This window comes from Xenopus tropicalis, chromosome 4 (genome assembly GCF_000004195.4).
Source record: "Xenopus tropicalis strain Nigerian chromosome 4, UCB_Xtro_10.0, whole genome shotgun sequence".
Taxonomy (NCBI): Eukaryota; Metazoa; Chordata; class Amphibia; order Anura; family Pipidae; genus Xenopus; species Xenopus tropicalis.
In genome coordinates this window covers 26,554,110-26,572,283 of record NC_030680.2, presented here as the reverse complement: position 1 = coordinate 26,572,283, position 18,174 = coordinate 26,554,110, and the positions used below count along the sequence as shown (strand labels likewise).

The 18,174-nt window shown below is 38.1% G+C and overlaps 1 protein-coding gene across 7 annotated transcripts in view; it reads left to right on the top strand.

Moving 5' to 3' along the window:
* Positions 1-2,862: 2,862 nt before the first annotated feature.
* LOC100495470 (mucin-5AC) overlaps positions 2,863-18,174 on the top strand; it is a 36,764-nt gene continuing 21,452 nt past the window's right edge. For all 7 annotated transcript variants that reach the window (XM_031900585.1, XM_031900584.1, XM_031900587.1 and 4 more), the window contains exons 1-28: positions 2,863-2,971; positions 4,411-4,672; positions 4,928-5,042; positions 5,576-5,663; positions 5,882-5,988; positions 6,393-6,609; positions 6,958-7,083; positions 7,278-7,395; positions 7,528-7,666; positions 8,150-8,260; positions 8,437-8,506; positions 8,690-8,827; positions 9,081-9,245; positions 9,561-9,655; positions 9,848-9,974; positions 10,481-10,736; positions 11,069-11,121; positions 11,835-11,935; positions 12,300-12,451; positions 13,927-14,065; positions 14,182-14,292; positions 14,555-14,734; positions 15,580-15,819; positions 16,123-16,279; positions 16,479-16,607; positions 17,038-17,188; positions 17,291-17,334; positions 17,917-18,129. In XM_031900585.1, the coding sequence (XP_031756445.1) occupies positions 2,896-2,971; positions 4,411-4,672; positions 4,928-5,042; positions 5,576-5,663; positions 5,882-5,988; positions 6,393-6,609; positions 6,958-7,083; positions 7,278-7,395; positions 7,528-7,666; positions 8,150-8,260; positions 8,437-8,506; positions 8,690-8,827; positions 9,081-9,245; positions 9,561-9,655; positions 9,848-9,974; positions 10,481-10,736; positions 11,069-11,121; positions 11,835-11,935; positions 12,300-12,451; positions 13,927-14,065; positions 14,182-14,292; positions 14,555-14,734; positions 15,580-15,819; positions 16,123-16,279; positions 16,479-16,607; positions 17,038-17,188; positions 17,291-17,334; positions 17,917-18,129 (3,880 nt within the window). In that variant the 5' untranslated portion in view covers positions 2,863-2,895. The remainder of the gene's footprint in view (positions 2,972-4,410; positions 4,673-4,927; positions 5,043-5,575; positions 5,664-5,881; positions 5,989-6,392; positions 6,610-6,957; positions 7,084-7,277; positions 7,396-7,527; positions 7,667-8,149; positions 8,261-8,436; positions 8,507-8,689; positions 8,828-9,080; positions 9,246-9,560; positions 9,656-9,847; positions 9,975-10,480; positions 10,737-11,068; positions 11,122-11,834; positions 11,936-12,299; positions 12,452-13,926; positions 14,066-14,181; positions 14,293-14,554; positions 14,735-15,579; positions 15,820-16,122; positions 16,280-16,478; positions 16,608-17,037; positions 17,189-17,290; positions 17,335-17,916; positions 18,130-18,174) is intronic.

Genomic DNA, 18,174 nt, shown 5'->3' with positions numbered 1-18,174 from the left:
GGTTTATTTAATGGTTAAATGATTCCCTTTTCTCTGTAATAATAAAACAGTACCTGTACTTGATCCCAACTAAGATATAATTACCCCTTATTGGGGGCAGAACAGTCCTATTGGGTTTATTTAATGGTTAAATGATTCCCTTTTCTCTGTAATAATAAAACAGTACCTGTACTTGATCCCAACTAAGATATAATTACCCCTTATTGGGGGCAGAACAGTCCTATTGGGTTTATTTAATGGTTAAATGATTCCCTTTTCTCTGTAATAATAAAACAGTACCTGTACTTGATCCCAACTAAGATATAATTACCCCTTATTGGGGGCAGAACAATCCTATTGGGTTTAATTACTGTTTAAATAATTTTTTTAGTAGATTTAAGGTAGGAGATCTGAATTATGGAAAGACTCCTTATCCGGAAAACCCCAGGTCCCGAGCATTCTGGATAAGGGGTCCCATGCCTGTAATAAAACTTGGTAACTAAACTTGGTAACTAAACTGCACAAATCCATATTAGTGGCAAACCAAATCCTGTTGAATTTATTTAATGATGATCTTTAGCACATGTAAATTATGGAGATTGAAATGATGACTTTGGATCAGTTCATGAATAAGTATAATCCACAGTTTGACTGGACACAGGTACAGGTGGGCCTTTGTTTAGACAACAGATAAAAGACACAGATCAGAGCTGATAACAAACACACAGTGACAAAATCCACAGCTTTTAGAACCAAGGCACCCCAGGTGTTTGTGGCAGTGAATGTGGACATGCTTTGTTCTCCTCCCTGTAGTGATGAGGGAATTTTTTCGGCAGGCATGGATTTGCAGCGAATTTCCGCATTTCGCCATTGGCGAATTGTTTCGTGAAACTTCCGTGAAAATTGACCTCAGAAAAATTTGTCACGCATCAAAAATTTTGTCTCTCATCAAATTGGGCACGGAAGCGTCAGAAAATGGCGTGGGCACGTAAAAAAAAAGCATGGACGACCAAAAAAAGACACAGGTGGCCAAAAAAAGACGCGGGTGACAAAAAAAATTGCAAGACAAATGTGTTTCGCGATTGTTTCGCAGTTTTGCACATTTTCTTGCCGTTTCGCAGATTTTATGGTGAAGTGAAATGGGACAGATTCACTCATCACTACTCCCTTGTAGCGATGAGCGAATTTTTTCACCAGGCATAGATTCGTAGTGAAATTCCCCATTGTTAGCAAATTGGCCAAAAAATGTAAGTGCAGAAAATTCACGGTTGCATCAAAAGTTGTGGTCGCGTCAAAGCAAGTTGTGCACATCAAAAAAAGTTGTGTTTCATAATTTTCTCACCGTTTCGCAAATTTTTCCGAAATGTTGCAAATTTTTCGATGAAGCAAAATGCGACAGATTCACTCATCACTATTCCCCTGCAATTCTGCATCACACAAAGGCAGTGTGGCACGTGCAAAAAACACACGCTACCATTAAATGTCATAAATGACCCCTAAGAATACTCCAGTTTATATCATAGTAAAACAAGGTGTACACCTACAATGTTTATACTCTAGTTTTCCTTTATGAGTCGTATTGCCTTTCTGTTTGGAAAATGAATTTTTGGAACATGGAAACATGGAAAATTATTTGTTCCACCACCTTTAGAGAACATGGAAAAGAATAGAAAAAGAAAATGTAGGTACAGTGTGCTAGCGCCATTTAATATACAATTTAGCATTTAAAGGAGCAGATCAATATTTTGCAGTTTGAAAGATCTTACACTATTTAATGGCCCAGTTTGCTGCGTTGGTTCATGAATGGCCAGTTTAGCTATTTACATGGTCAGCTGCCTGAGTGATTGCTCTGAACCTGGATATTAGGCCATAGGCACATAAAAGGTCATTTATAATCACAAGTGCAATGTGCAATTTCACATCTAAATTGCCTTGTGTTTAACCCATAATGCAGCATTTCTCCCAAATACTTCCAGTGTAATTACAGCCGTGCAGGGAGTTGTGTCCAATGTGGCTAAATTAACACAACTGCACAGATGAAAGTTAGGCCAACAATTTAAGATTTGGCGATTTTGGCGAGTTAAAATGACGTTAGGTATGCCTGCAGAAGAGGCAGGATGGACACAAACTGTATATAAAAGTGCAAGTAGTGTGTTTAGACTGAAGTGCCTTTAATGAATGGTCCAGTTTACTATGACTGCACTTGCGGCATTCAGACTGGGCCACTGGGAAAAAACCCAGTGGGCCCTGGCACTGGTGGGCCATGGCGGCCCAGACCCGATCCCTCCTGCCACTCCCCTGGCCACCGGTGTCCCTCCCCTGATGAGTTGAAAGTGAGTTTCATTTACACGAGCTCGGGGAGGACGCTGGGCGTTGGGGGGTTAGGGTGGCGTGGTGGGGGCACTTTAAACTGAAGGTCCTGTAATCATAGAGAAATCACAGGTAGTAGAGATTAATTTTATACAGTCAGGTATATTGTATGGTACAAAACAGTACAAGCAACATATCTATTATTTTATAATATTAAGCAACATTTTCTAGTTAATAAAACATGATAAGGAAAGTTATTTCATTAGTGTTGCCAGAAACACAATAAAATATTGTATACTGTGAAAATATGGGATAAAGTATAGAAAGGGACAGGAAAATTCTAAATGAGAAATCCTATAATGATTGTGACTTACAAAACACAAAAGATAGCATCCAGGATCAGTGTAATCCTAACTAGTCAGTTCCGTTCTATCTTGAAATTAAGGATTTAATGTTTTAGGCTAGGTGTAATTACTAGGATCACAGTTAAGACCCCACTGTCCACTCCCTTACTTACATGTAGGCTGCTTCCCTATATAAACCCAGGCAGTGCACAGAAGGCCAAGCAACCTGCTGAGATTTTGGTGTCCCCACTGACTTAGCAACATGGGGACAATGGGTCCAGTTCTCTGGATCCTCAGCACCTTGACTGTTACCTGCTTAGCAAACATGAGCCCACAAGGTAAGTACAATCTTACTAATCAGAAAATGCCCATACATCTATGAACAGGTAGGACAAATATCTCGGTCAAAGAGTAAAATATATTGAAGAGTAGCTAGTTAGTTTGTATATCACCTATTACATGGTATGCCATTTTACCACTATGCTTAGCTTTCATGTATTACTTTGTAAAAAGACAGTAAAGCATAGTATGAAGGCATAGCTTACTCTATGAATAGACCATGCCTTTATGACAGCTTCCATGCTGCCTGCCTCAACCTAAGACTTTTGAGAAATATCAGCAATATAATAGTGTTATAGTTATAAACAGTAGACGATTTGTATTTCTAGTCAGTGGAAAATATCACTAGGTACTTCCTTTCCATGTATAGCTGTAAAAATAAAGTGAGAAGGAATAGTTAGTAATCATTATACAGTTTTCTACTGCAAAACTAGAAGTGTCTGATGAAAAAATGTCCTCCCTGGGGCTAACAGTGCTTTAAAACACTTATTCATTTTGCCACTAGGAACCCCCAGCTTTCTCTATGCACCAAAATGCAAAGTTATTCAATGCGATGGGTTTTAGTTCTGGTGGAACTGTATACCCACCTATGCCTTACAAGCATGTTGTCCCACTTGGCTTCTAATGGACTTAAAAATATGTAGCATCCATATTTAGAATAGGAAGTGGCTTTATTATGGGAGTTTATTAATCATAAGCAATAGGTGGAGAGTCTAAAGCTGAAGGTTGCCAAAAAAAAGTGTTTTTTGCTGATTTGGTCACCAACACTTTGGGCTAAATAAAGATAATCCAATCATTTGCGCCCAGGCCAGTGATTGGATCCTTATGGATGCCTACAGTAATTGGACCTTATCAATCTGATTTTCAGGCAAGTGTCCCAGTGCACAGTCTGAAGGGACCAAGTAAGCAGGTGGTTGGCTCATATATGTCCAGCTTAACTTTTCCACACTGCTTGTACAGTGCTTGAAAAATAAGGACATTTTAGGAGAACATCTTTTAAAACGTCTGAAAGAGAATGGTTACCCTTAAATGGAACATTAGAATGGCTCAACTATCAAATTATACTAAAATATATACCGCTTATTTATGACACATGAATCCAATACTTTACTGCAGTGATCCCCAACCATTGGCTCATAAGCAACATGTTGCCTACCAACCTGCTAGGTGTTGCTTCCAGTGGCCTCAAAGCAGGTGCTTTTTTTTTAATTTCTGGCTTGAAGGCAAGATTAGTTGTATAAAAACATGAGTACTGCCAAACAGGCTGCCGGTCCATTTTGGGGCTGCGAGTAGCCAATCACAGCCCATAGTTGACATTTTAGGTTCTTTTAAATGCTTGTATTGCTTTACTTGAATGTGGCTCAAGGGAAAAAAAGTTTGGGGACCCTCTATTTACTGTCTTTTCCTGGCATAGTATTTATTGAATATTTCCCAACAGGATTAAACCCGGCACATAATGACCAAGTCTGCAGCACCTGGGGTAATTTCCACTTCAAGACATTTGATGGAGACATCTTTCAGTTCCCTGGTACCTGCAATTATGTCTTTGCCTCCCACTGTAAGACTACCTATGAGGACTTCAACATTCAGATCCGGCGCACACCTTCTGAAGAGAGGGCTACAATTACCTACGTTACTATGAAGATAGAAGGTCTAGTTATTGAACTGGAAAAAGGACAAGTCCTTGTAGGAGGGGAAAGGTGAGGCAGAGACCACGGGTGGCAGCACTGCTAATCACAGTAAATGTTTTCTCTGGGCCAGGATTCTCTCGACACCTATATGTATCTTTATATATATGTTTTTACGATGCCATAAAATCAATGGTTGATTTTATAATTAGGTGAAATAAAGTTACTAAAGTTATTATCAAATAAAATTCAATCATATACCAAAACAGACAAAATGCAGCATGGTCTAACAGGGTTCCTATAATACACTTTTACATTATTTTGCAGGGTTACTCTTCCATACACTCAGTTTGGGGTGCATATAGAGATCAATAGCATTTATGTGAAGGTGTCAGCTAAATTGGGGCTGGTCCTCTTGTGGAATGAAGATGATGCTTTATCGGTGAGTAAAAAGACTGCAATATTTTCCAATTATCCCACCTCTGTCATCCAGAGTTCCTCACTAACCTCTATTTCTTTTTTTAATTCTTCCTATACTTTTTTAAGTAAAAAGGGGGTACATAAAAAGGGGGGCATAGGCAATGAGAAAAAAATTTAACTGCAGTTACATTAGCAATACAGCAGTCTATTGCAGTATTTGTACTCAGAGTTCAAGTTACTTGTAACAGAAGGTCATTTCCAACACCTAGAAATAATTACAAAGCATAGCGAAATGGAACACATAGAACAGAATGAATATTACTGAGTAACATCTCCTACTTTCAGTATGAAATTAGTGGGTTCAGAACATAAAGGAAACCTCCATTGCTAACAATATATCATGCTTAAAACAAAGCAAAATACCAATAATATATCATTATAACACTGAAGGCCACGTGTGGTATGCTGGCATGTATATACAACACAGTAATTATATTTATACTTTGTTATTCTGCCTATTATTTCTTACATATTACTTTTTGCTTTGTTCTTCAGCTCGACCTGCAGCCCAAATACTTTAATAGCACATGTGGTTTGTGTGGAAATATGAATCGGGTGAAGCAGGATTTATTTAAAGTAAATGGTGAGTGCTCAATGCTTGAATTGGATCCTCAGTCTTTGCCTTCTTGAAATTACTGTGTTTCAATGTTCAACAGGTTAATCTAGGGTTTGTATTTTGATAATGATACACTTCCTACTGACATTCGTAGCCCAGTGAGCTGAGTTGAAAATAAAATAGATATATGTATATATCGACTTAATAAACCTGGACCCTAAAAACATTTTGCTCATTTATTTTAGGCATTGAGCTGTCGCCTCTGCAGTTTGGAAACCTACAAAAGCTGGATGGACCCACAGAGCAATGTAATGATGTCACACCATCTCCACCCAAAAACTGCAGTGACCTGGTATGATTGCATTGCAAACTTTATACTAAAATTGTAAAATTGTATTGAAAGGAATAATATATCACCTTGAAAGACATTATCACTGTTGTCCTATAAGTCACTGGACCTGTTGTTGACAAGGACTTGACTAGGGCAAGCAGCCGCTATAGAATATCTTTTCACAGATAGATGAAATCTTATCTAGTCAGACATGTCAGATCTACAAGTTATTCCAACCAGGGAATGTTTGGCATGTCCTCAGTACTGCCTAGTATGTTATTGGGTGAAGCTCTAGTTAAGTATATTCTTGCCTTCTCTAAAACACAAACCCTACTAGATATGTTTTAACACTTGTTTTATTGCATAAGACCATTTCTTTATGCTGGTGTTAATGGAAGTTTAACCTCCATAACTTGCCCTTACAGGTAGAGGCCTGCTCCCGCATGCTGTCCAATCCAGCATTTGCTGATTGTGAACTGCGCATGCCATTGGAACCATATGTACAATCCTGTGTATTGGACCTGTGTAACTGCCAGAATTCCTCAGATGTCACCTGTCTGTGTGATACCTTGGCTGAGTACTCCCGGCAGTGTGCTCATGCTGGTGGAAAGCCCAAGAATTGGAGATCCCATCAAATATGTCGTAAGTGTTGCAATACTGTTTCATCTCTGGACCCAAATAATAGGTGCCCTACTAATCATTGTTACTTGCTCCCCGTATATTCCCCATAGGCAAGAATACCTGGGAGATTATCCCATTAGGCTGCCAGCTACTTTCAATAGCAATAGCTACTTTCAATAGCAATGTCATTTGTTACCTACTTAGCTTTAGAAGAATATATACCATTTATAGCTTATACATTAGAATTTGCTAATCTCTCTGAGGGTCCATGGAAAGGTATCACACTCTACATTACCTTGTTGCTTTATAACCTTTACAGTCGGCTACTTCATTACATATGCATTGATGAGAAACATTTCCTTTTTCTAGAGAGATCCTGTCCAATGAACATGACATATGAGGAATGTGGCTCACCCTGTGCTGACACTTGCTCAAATTCTGATCGAAAAACGACCTGTGCTGATCACTGCATAGATGGCTGCTTCTGTCCTCCAGGTATTTTGTCTTATTGACTTAAATGTTCACCCAGCAGTCCCAATACGGTGAAAATACTCAGACGTTCTACTTCTAGCCTTGTGCTCCACAGTGACCTAGTGTAGCTTAGCTGTATTACAATATAATAACCAAATCAAATAAGAATTTGCACAGTGATACCTTGTGCTCTAGTAATTTGTCTGTATTCTCCGTAGGAACTGTATTCGATGATATGAACAACAGAGGCTGTGTTCCCCTCAGTGAATGTTCCTGTACCTACAATAATAAGAATTATGCCGTTGGAGAATCCTACAGTACCAACTGCCGCAACTGGTAAGAATAGAAAAGAAATATTTTACATACTCATGTGTTCTTATAGATATCTGTCTATCACACTGTAGCCCTGAGTCTTTCACAACAGAAAGTTGACTTCTCAAATCCTACATAACACTTTCTCTTATGCAGCACCTGTGTTGGAGGACAGTGGAGTTGTCAGGCTTTGCCATGTCCTGGTTACTGTTCTCTTCAAGGAGGATCTCACATCTTCACCTACGATGGAAGCCACTACAATTTCCATGGAGACTGCAGTTATGTCTTTACTAAGGTGCTTAACTTTCCTTATCTAATCATGGTTCCGGATCCTTTCCCCCCAATTAAGCGCATGTGCCAGTGCACACATGGGGGGGGGGTGGCTATGGGCAAGCCAAGCCGACCAGGTTGCCAGTAGCATAACCAGTGACCCAGACCCACCCTTTCCCCCCCAGTAGGGCCCGCTGGAGTCATCAAAGAAGCGTGCCTGCATTGCAAGTTTTAGAGGGAGAGTGGGGCAGACTGTGAGGGGCCCAGGTGCAGTTTTCTACCAGGGCTCCTGGTCCCCTAGTTTCACCACTGGTCATTAGTAGTAGATTTGCTTATGAACAATTATAGAAAGAATGGTATAATAAAAATGAACAGAAAGATACAACACCTTCAGGCTTTAAAATGCTCTACTGTATGTGCCAAAACATCTGCAATTCAAGGAAAACTAAATTGGCACTAAACTCAAAAGATTCCTATGAGAACAAGTAACAATGAATGTTTTCTGTAGGACTGTGTCGGAAACACATTCACGGTGCTGGCGGAACTACATACATGTGGTGTGACCGATACTGAGACCTGTCTGAAGAGCATCACTTTATCCATGGACAAAGGACAAACTGTAAGTTCCTACTGAACCATTTTATAAATGCTCACTGAGCAATGTATATTCAGAGTTCTATTTAGATGCAACTCTTACATTTTTTATAGGCAGAATATTTGTCTGCAATGAACTCATTGGTCATTTGTATTTATAACACAATAGTTCCAACTTCAAAATCTTGTGTTTCTATACAGGTTGTCACAGTCAAGTCTTCAGGAACTGTGTTGATTAATGGAATCTATGCTCAGATCCCTATGACAACAGGTAAAAAACTGAAAAAAAACAAACTACAGAATGATTTACCCTATATAAGATATACACATTTCATCAAACCCTAGTCAAGTCTTTCATTATTTCCTTTTTAAATATCCATTGACATCATGGAATGCATGAACCAAGATTAAAATAAAGGATGTTCCCTAACTTTGCCGTTTATCCATTTTTCAGAAAATATTACTGTGTTCCAAGCTTCTACTTTCTACCTGATCATTCAGAGCTTTAGTGGATTGCAAATTCAGGTCCAGCTTACCCCAGTCATGCAGCTCTATGTGACCCTGGAATCTGAATACCAAGGAAACACATGCGGTAAGGAGACAACCTGATCCATACGTTCTAGGCATTATCTGGTGGAACTGTTAGACATATTGAGAAGACCATTGCCTAATAAGTAGAAGTATTTCAGAAAGTATTTCCAGATGGACACATTGCTGTTATGATCATCATTTTGAATTGTTAGTTCATAATATGAAAATGTTAACTAAATGATAGGGGAAATGATAACTTTAGTTTACCACATTGACTCTTGATTCAAAATCCATCCTTGCCTTTTTATTTGTAGGTCTTTGTGGAGACTTTAACAATGTCCGTACAGATGATTTCCGATCTCTGAGTGGAGCTATGGAGGGCACCGCCGCTGCTTTTGCTAACACATGGAAAAGTCAAGCTGATTGCGACAATATAAAAGACAGCTATAATAATCCATGTTCACTAAGTGTGGAGAATGGTAAGTCTCATTTCCACATACCTTGTTCTGTTCCTTATTCCCGAAACTTTGTTATTATGGGATCATTTAGGGCTGCTCAGTGCTCATTAGACTCTTACTTTTTTTCTCAAATCAGCATAAGACCATTAACTGAAAGTGTTCCTGATATATAAAGGGACCTGGTACTTTTTAAATAGGTCCTGTTTTAAGATCACATCTTCTATATATATATATAAGCATCAAAGAACAGTAGAGTTGGATTAATAATACTTTTGGTTTTCCAGTGTTGAAAAATACTATGGGTATAACCTCTATATATATCATTATTTTCTACAGAGAAATATGCCCAGCACTGGTGCTCAATGCTCACGGATGCCAACGGACCCTTTGCCCCTTGCCATGCAGTTGTGAATCCCACTCTCTATGAGAAGGTAAATAGTGTGAACAAGTAACTAACTATTTTCATGCAGATAACTGGGAAAACCATATATTAAATCATAAACAGTAGAAACAATATTTTAGCCAAGCTTTAATGCTTGTAGGCCAGAAGTATGTTGGAGACCACTCATTGGGCTTGGCCACCTATAATTAAGCAGCAACTGAGACTGTTCTTTTCCCTATAGAACTGTATGTATGACAGCTGTAACTATGAGAAGAGTGAGGACAGTGTATGTGCAGCAATGTCATTCTATGTTCATGCTTGTGCTGTCGAAGGAATAAGTCTGAATGGATGGAGGACAACTGTCTGTGGTAAGTGTGCCAACCTGTCTCTGCTGGCAATGCCTGAAAGGCCGATATACTATTTATTATTTGCATTTGCTTAACATTGAATATTGAGAGGTGTATATATTGTTATTCTGCTATTACTTCAGCCCCTCAATTTCTATAAAGTCTTACTGACTCTGCTACAGATATGGGATCCATTATTCGGAAACATGTTATCCAGAAAGCTCTGAATAACGGAAAGGCCATCTCTCATAGACTCCATTTTAATCAAATGATTACAGTTATTAAAAATGATTTCCCTTTTCCATGTAAAAATAAAACAGTACCTTGTACTTGAGCCTAACTAAGATATAATTCCTTATTGTGGCAAAACAATCCTATTGGATTTATTTAATGTTTAAATGATGAGGTATGGAGATCCAAAATATAGAAATACCCCTTATCCGGAAACCACAGGTCCCAAGCATTCTGTATAATACAGTATAAGGGGGCTTATTCATGATTTGGGTTCTGCTTGTCTGTCCTGTTAGGCAATTATACCAAGAACTGTCCCAAGAACACTACCTACCAATACTCCATAAGCAGCTGCCAGCCAACCTGCCGTTCTCTGAGTGAGCCTGACCCCACCTGTAGTGTCAGTTTCCCTCCTGTGGATGGCTGTGGATGTCCAAATGGCACATATTTGGATGAGAGTGGCTCTTGCGTGCCAGACCATAATTGCCCTTGTTACTACAAGGGTACCCCAATGCCAGCAGGAGAGGTCATTTATGACAACGGCGCCATGTGGTAAGTATAATGATAAATGTAAGCTGCCACTGGGTGGCACCATTTCTCTATTATGGAAGACCTTTTCTCAGTCATAAAGAATAGCCTTTAAGTGTAATAGTCTTTCACTACCCACAAATATTAGGATAACTCTAGCAACACATGGCATATATTTTAAGGCGGTTCTTTTTTACTTTTAATAGGAATTAGGCATCTCTAAGGGGAGTTGCTACACCTTAACATTATAACTCAATCAAACATGTACTGTACCTATGTTCTGCATGATATACTGGTTCTTCAATAATTGTAGCTTTTATACAATTGAATTTTAATTTTTTTTATTTTTATTTTAGCACATGCCAGAGTGGTAGACTGCAATGTGTTGGGAAAACCCTAAGTCCTGCTGGTAAGTTAGATAAATATACTTATAATAAAATAAAATATTTATGTGACCTCATCTTTTGGATAATATGGCCACACATAAACCACACACAATTATATTTATATAACTTTTTCCTATGCAATGTATTAATACCTATTATTATATATTACAACAGTACCATAGAATAAAATCCTAAAGCCCAATCTGCCGTTGCCAGCTATATCCACTAGCCGCTAGTCCTAGCTTAGCATATGAACAAGCCATTGTTCTTATCATGTCTACTGCTATAAAAAGTTAATTTCCAAGGAACTGAGCCCATAGAGTCCAAGCCCAACCACAATGGTTAGCCATAACTATCAATACTCTTCATGACCACACCACCACAATGTATAAACTAAAACCCCAGCCCACATCACACTTGCTTATTTAAATATAAATGGAGCAGTGGATCTCCATAGGATGGCCTGTGCTGACACAAACTGTGTAGAATTTAGTTTTAGAGCCCCAATTGTTTTATTCTAAATGTTATAGTTTATCCTGTATTGAAGGTGAAATTGTCTGCTAGAGCCACGTATCACTGTATACTACCTACCAAATTTTATTTACAGTAGACTGCTGCTTAGTTCATGGATTTAAGATTAATAATAATAATAGAAAATAATAATGGCCCTGAATGGCAGAGCAACATTAAAAAGGAGCACAAGCAATAGAAACATCAAATATATTTTGCCTTACAGAATGCCCTGAAAACATGGTGTATTTTGATTGTGCAAATGCTTCTATGGGTGCCAGAGGGGCAGAGTGTCAGAAGACGTGCCATACCCTCGACATGGACTGTGTAAGTAACCCGAGCAGACTTTTTTTTATGTACAAAATCAGAGGCACTTGCCAAAAGTGCAACCAATTTGAAAGAAGAGGGCGGAGTGAACAATTCCAAATCCAGCATATCCATTCTAGCAAAACCAGTATCTGCCTTGAGGTTTATATTCTCTGCATTACTAGTTCTGACTCAAGAAACAACAGCAGAAGCCAAATGATTGGAGGAGAACATTAAAATATTGAAAAGTTGTCTAGACTTACAAAATGTTTTTGGGTGGAAATTACCTTTAATATACCATAGTTTTACAATGAGATGATCGGCCAAACCTAAGTCTTGAATGAAACATCACAAGATTAATATGCCCTGTGTTTTGCCATTACAGATAAGTATTCAGTGTGCTTCTGGTTGTATCTGCCCTGATGGCCTTGTGCTCAATAACAATGGCAGTTGTGTGCCTGAGGAGCAGTGTCCTTGCATGCACAATGGGGAAATGTACCACAGTGGAGAGACTATTCAGCAAGACTGCAATACTTGGTGAGTACCAGCAGTTTAAACAAAATAATAAAAAGTACGGGTATGGCATGTATTATCCAGAATGCTTGGGACCTGGGGGGTTTATAGATAAGGAGTCTTTCCATAATTTGGATCTTCTTACCTTAAGTCTTCTGAAAACTAAATTTAAACGTTAAATTAACCCAATAGGATTATTTTGGTACCAATTTGGCAGCTTAGTTATCAAATCCAAGGTATTATTTAATTATTACAGAAAAAAAGGAAATCACTCAGTTTTTTTAAAAAATTATCTGCTTAAAATGAACTCTATGAGAAATGTCTTCCCATATTTCCTAGCTTTCTGGATAATGGGTATCTACATAAGAGATGCCATACCTGTACTATAGAAACAAACAACCAAAAAAAAAAAAAAAAAAAACTAAATGAAATTAAAGATGCTAATGAGTAATAATTTTACTTAAAAAATAAATGCATAAACAGTATGGATAATGCTTCACTATACCAACCGCTTGTTGTAGTATTGGGTGCAAGCTGCTGATCCCACTGCCAAGGGTCAAATATAATCAAAGATGAACATGCTGTAGCACTATGATTGTTGTTAAAAATGTTTATTGTGCCAACAAACCAGGCAATGTTTCGGGTACCAGCCCTTTCTCAAGCCTACACACAGTGTCATAAAACACCCTTATATACATGTGTTAATAGGGAGTGGTAGGTAAACCCTACCCTCACCATATTGATGCAACTTCCATAATGTCCAATAAAATCAGTGCATGTGTAACTCAAATATATCACTTAGACAAAGGGGCTGATTTACTAAGACACGAATTCGAATTGGAAAAATTCCGATTGGAAAACTAACATTTTGCGACTTTTTTGTATTTTTTGCGATTTTTTTCGGCGACTTTACGACTTTTCGGAAATTATCGTGACTTTTTCGTTACCAATACGATTTGCGCGAAAAAACGCGAGTTTTTCGTAGCCATTCCGAAAGTTGCGCAAAATCTGGCGATTTTTTCGTAGCGTTAAAACTTGCGCGACGTTGCGAAACGTCGCGCAAGTTTTAACGCTACGAAAAAATCGCCAGATTTTGCGCAACTTTCGGAATGGCTACGAAAAACTTGCGTTTTTTCGCGCAAATCGTATTGGTAACGAAAAAGTCGCGACAATTTTCTGAAAAAAAATCGCAAATTCGGACGCATTCGGCCCGTTCATGGGTTAGTAAATGGGCCCCAAAGTGTCCATATTCAAAAAGTCAAATGAAACTCAATATGGATTCCAAATTATTGTGAAGACAGTGTCAAAATGCTTGGGGCCCAGGTTTTATGGATAAGAGATCCTTTCATAATCTGAAGTAGTAAGCCTTAAGGCTACAACCTGCCCACCCACAGACATTAACAAAAAAGCAACATGAGTGTTGGAATATTGAACCAAACATGCCTAAATGTATATATTTAATGGTACCAGAAATATCACTACTAACTTTTATCTTTCAGCGTTTGTAAAGACCGCAAGTGGAATTGCACAAACAAAGCATGTCACAGATCCTGTGTTGTGTACGGTGAAGGCCATTATAAAACCTTTGATGGCAAACAGTTCCATTTTAGTGGAGACTGTGAATACACACTGACTCAGGTACAGATAGTTATATTGCATAATACAGTTACCGGCTTGAGATGTTGTCTATTTACAGCTAATGTATCAATTCATCTATTGATTGCTTTACGTAACTTTTTTTTCTTCCTTTTTAGGACTATTGTGCTTCAAACACAGGAAATGGGTCATTCCGGGTCATTACTGAGAATATCCCATGTGGCAGCACGGGTGCAACATGCTCTAAGTCTATCAAAGTATTCCTTGGGGTCAGTAGAATGTTTTCCAGCTCTCGTTTTTTTTACTTCTAATGATCAACTACTCCAAAAACTGGAAAATAAGTGTAGGGCTAAAAATAAACACGCTGAAGTAAAGGCACATTGAGATTTTAATATTTCTACTAGAAAACTAGAAAAATGTATTGGCGATTTGGCGAAATATTTGAAGAACTCTTCTTAGAAGAGATTTAATTTTATTTTGATCAAAGAGAAATGTTTTCTGTATTAACCATCAAATCCATATATTTGACAGAATTTTGAGTTGCAACTGAGTGAAGGAGGCTTTGATGTAATTGAAAGAGACATCGGCAGTGAGGTTCCATACCAGATTAGACAAATGGGCATCTACTTAGTGATCGAAGCTAAGAATGGATTGATCCTAATTTGGGACAAGAAGACTAGCATCATGATCAAACTGAGCCCTGAATTTCAGGTAAGAACCTATTAAATATGGCTCCCACTTCTGAAGGCTACATAAGAAAAATACAGATTGCAAGTGGCTACATTAAGCTTGAATACAGCTTGAAATTATTATTAATGAAAATAAGTCATCAAATGTGACTACATACTCCACCTCTCATGCAGTCACCTTGGTAGGATATCATATCATGCATACTTCTTCTAGAGCACACATAACTTTTCTATCTCAAAGCAGCCTGATGATGCACATTATGAGCATCATCAGCATGATGGCAACTCTGTGACTTCCAATATGTCAGCTATGGGCAGTGCATCCCAGAGGGGGTTTCAGTGTAGCAAAAACCTATTTTAAAGTAAAAGTGTGGTGGATTATGTAGGGACCTCCTAAACTTTGAAAGTAGTGTGGAGTTTGGAAGGGATGGTTATTGGACTTCACTTCCCCTTTAAATTTTATCTACCCAATGCTTTCTCTAAAGCATTAATTATCATTACCTAAACCACTAGCATGCATTGTGACTATTTCTGTAAAGAGGCCTACACTATTTCCAAAAAAACTTACTATCAGAGTCCTTCTATAACTGCATAGATTTCTAGTACCATTATTTTTTTTTTTAATATATATTTATAAATTTAGTGATATACTTAATGGAAATGATGCAATTATATTACATTATACGATGATGCCTATAGGGCCATGAAAAGGATGGGTGTCAAGCATCATCTTCAGCAGGCAGACTGTTTTGTACTAGCAGATGCCTTACATATTACTTTATTTTCAATTATTTGAAACACTCATAAAAATTGGATAACGGGTATTTAATTATACAATTCTCTCACTCCTTCATTTTCTTTCAATAGGGAAATGTCTGTGGTCTTTGTGGCAATTATGACGGAAGTGTGTACAATGAGTTGACAACAAGAAGCCAGTCCGTGGTGGTCAACGTTCAAGAATTTGGAAACAGCTGGAAAGAGTCTCCAACCTGTCCGGATGCCCAGCCTCTTCGACACCCTTGTGTTGCTAACCCATACAGACAGAGCTGGGCTCAGAAACACTGCAGCGTTATCATAAGTTCTGTCTTCGCCAAATGCCAGTCTAAAGTAGGTCAAGGTTTATACTTTCTTTTCATACTGTATGCCACTTAGCAATATTCCAATCAAATGAAAAAATCTACAATAACTCAAAAAAGAGATACAGGTACATGCATTACTAACCAAATGTACCAAAATGTAATTCATTACACTCTGTTTGCTGTGTGTCTTAAGTAAAGTGGATGAACATCATTTCTTGGTTTTCCATGATGATGGCTAGCAATACAAAATTCCTTTCCTGTGTTGATGTATTTTCATGTACACATAGCCAGAGCTTTGGTTACAGCTTATGAACCCCATTCATGGTTACAGGTTGACCCAACTACCTTCTATGAAGCTTGTGTCCATGACTCCTGTGCATGTGACTCTGGAGGAGATTGCGAGTGCTTCTGTACAGCTGTTGCAGCCTATGCTGCAGCTTGCAATGACGCAGGAATTTGCATAGCATGGAGGACCCCTGAAATTTGCCGTAAGTCTTTTAACAACAAGATTCTAAGTGAATATGTCACATATTTTTTTGATCTGTCAACTGTCATTGCATCCTTCTGTCATTTCTGCAAGTTTACTTTCATTTTTAGATCTAAGCTGCATAAAAAAAGTTCTTATTATGCATGGGGAAAACACTTTAACTCATGAGTCAGCTAACACTGCACATTTTTTTTAACCAGCTTTGTTCTGTGATTACTACAACCCTGATGGTGAGTGTGAATGGCATTACAAGCCTTGTGGAGCTCCTTGTATGAAGACCTGTCGGAATCCTTCTGGGAACTGCAAGAATCAGCTGCCTGGACTTGAAGGTATTTTAGAAAAAGGGGTGGTTTCCTTGGGTTATATTTAAACGCAGTTATTTTTATCACTATCTAAAATAAAGAACACTTTAGTCCAGCGGTTCTCCACCTTTGGGTCGGGACCCCTTTGGGGGTCGAACGACCCTTTCACAGGGGTCGCCTAAGACCATTGGAAAATACATATTTCCAATGGTCTTAGGAACTGAGACGCGGCTGCTCTATGGTTGGGGGTCACCACAACATGAGGAACTGTATTAAAGGGTTGCGGCATTAGGAAGGTTGAGAACCACTGCTTTAGTCAGATGTACAAAAAACATGCACAAGGTGGGGGTATATTATTGGTATTGAACCACTCAGCAATTTTATCAGCTTTGTCATTGATAAATGAACATTTTCTAGTTTGAAACCAAAATATTTTTTTCTTCTTTGCCCATTTCAGGATGTTACCCAAAATGCCCCAAGGACCGTCCTTTCTTTGATGAAGATGTCATGAAATGCGTTGCCCAGGCTAACTGCGGCTGTTATGATGATGATGGAAAACGCTACAGTATTGGGAATATGGTTCCATCTGTCAAGAATTGTGAATCATGGTGTGTGCATTATTTTTTTAGAAACTGTGCATAAAGTGAAGCTGACTACTTCTGTATAAAGAATTTGATCAGAAACATTAATTTGTATTCAATTATTTGCAGCATTTGCACCAAGAAAGGACGTCGCTGCCAAATGGACCTCCGAGGTGAGATGAGATCACTTTTTTGCAACACATATATCTTCTACACCCCTTTATAATAATAAATCACTTCAATTTTATAGCATGATTTTACAGTAGGTTTAGAAATCAGTGACATGCCATGTTTTCATATCAGTTGCTCTTGTAAAATGTCTTCAAAAAATCTCTATTTACTAAATCACTTGGATGTTAATAGTGACTTTTATAAAAGTATTTTGAGACTATATATACAGTTACCTCCACTCTGTAGGAAAGAATTATACAATAACAATGACCTTGATTATGCTGTGTATCTTATTTAAGTACAGTTACACAATGAAAATAGTGCAAGACTAATGCAAGCATATATTGGAGGTATCATTCATCATTCTCAAAGTGCATAAATCATGGAATTTTACTACAGAAGTCTGTGCCTGTATTCAAATGTGTGATTTCCAAATACATTTTTCAAGAATCCATAAGGGGTAGAATATTGAACCTTTCATTTCCCCAATTTTTATTCTTCTAGCCCTTGATATATTTGAATATTTTCTAGTGTGTATTATCGGCAATTACACCTGGTACATCTTATTTTCTTGAATTTTACAGCCTGCTATTGCTATTATGGAAACATGAAATACAACTATGGGGATGTAATCTACAACACTACTGATGGAATTGGAGGATGCATTACAGCAACCTGTTCAACAAATGGAACAATTAATAGAAGTGTCTACCCATGTGTTCCATCAACTGTGGCCCCTAGCACAACATTCTTCTTTAATGCAACAACATCACCTGCTGTAAACCTCTCTACTACTGGTAGGCAGAACTTGACTCCATTTAAAAGTTTTTGTTTCTCTATTT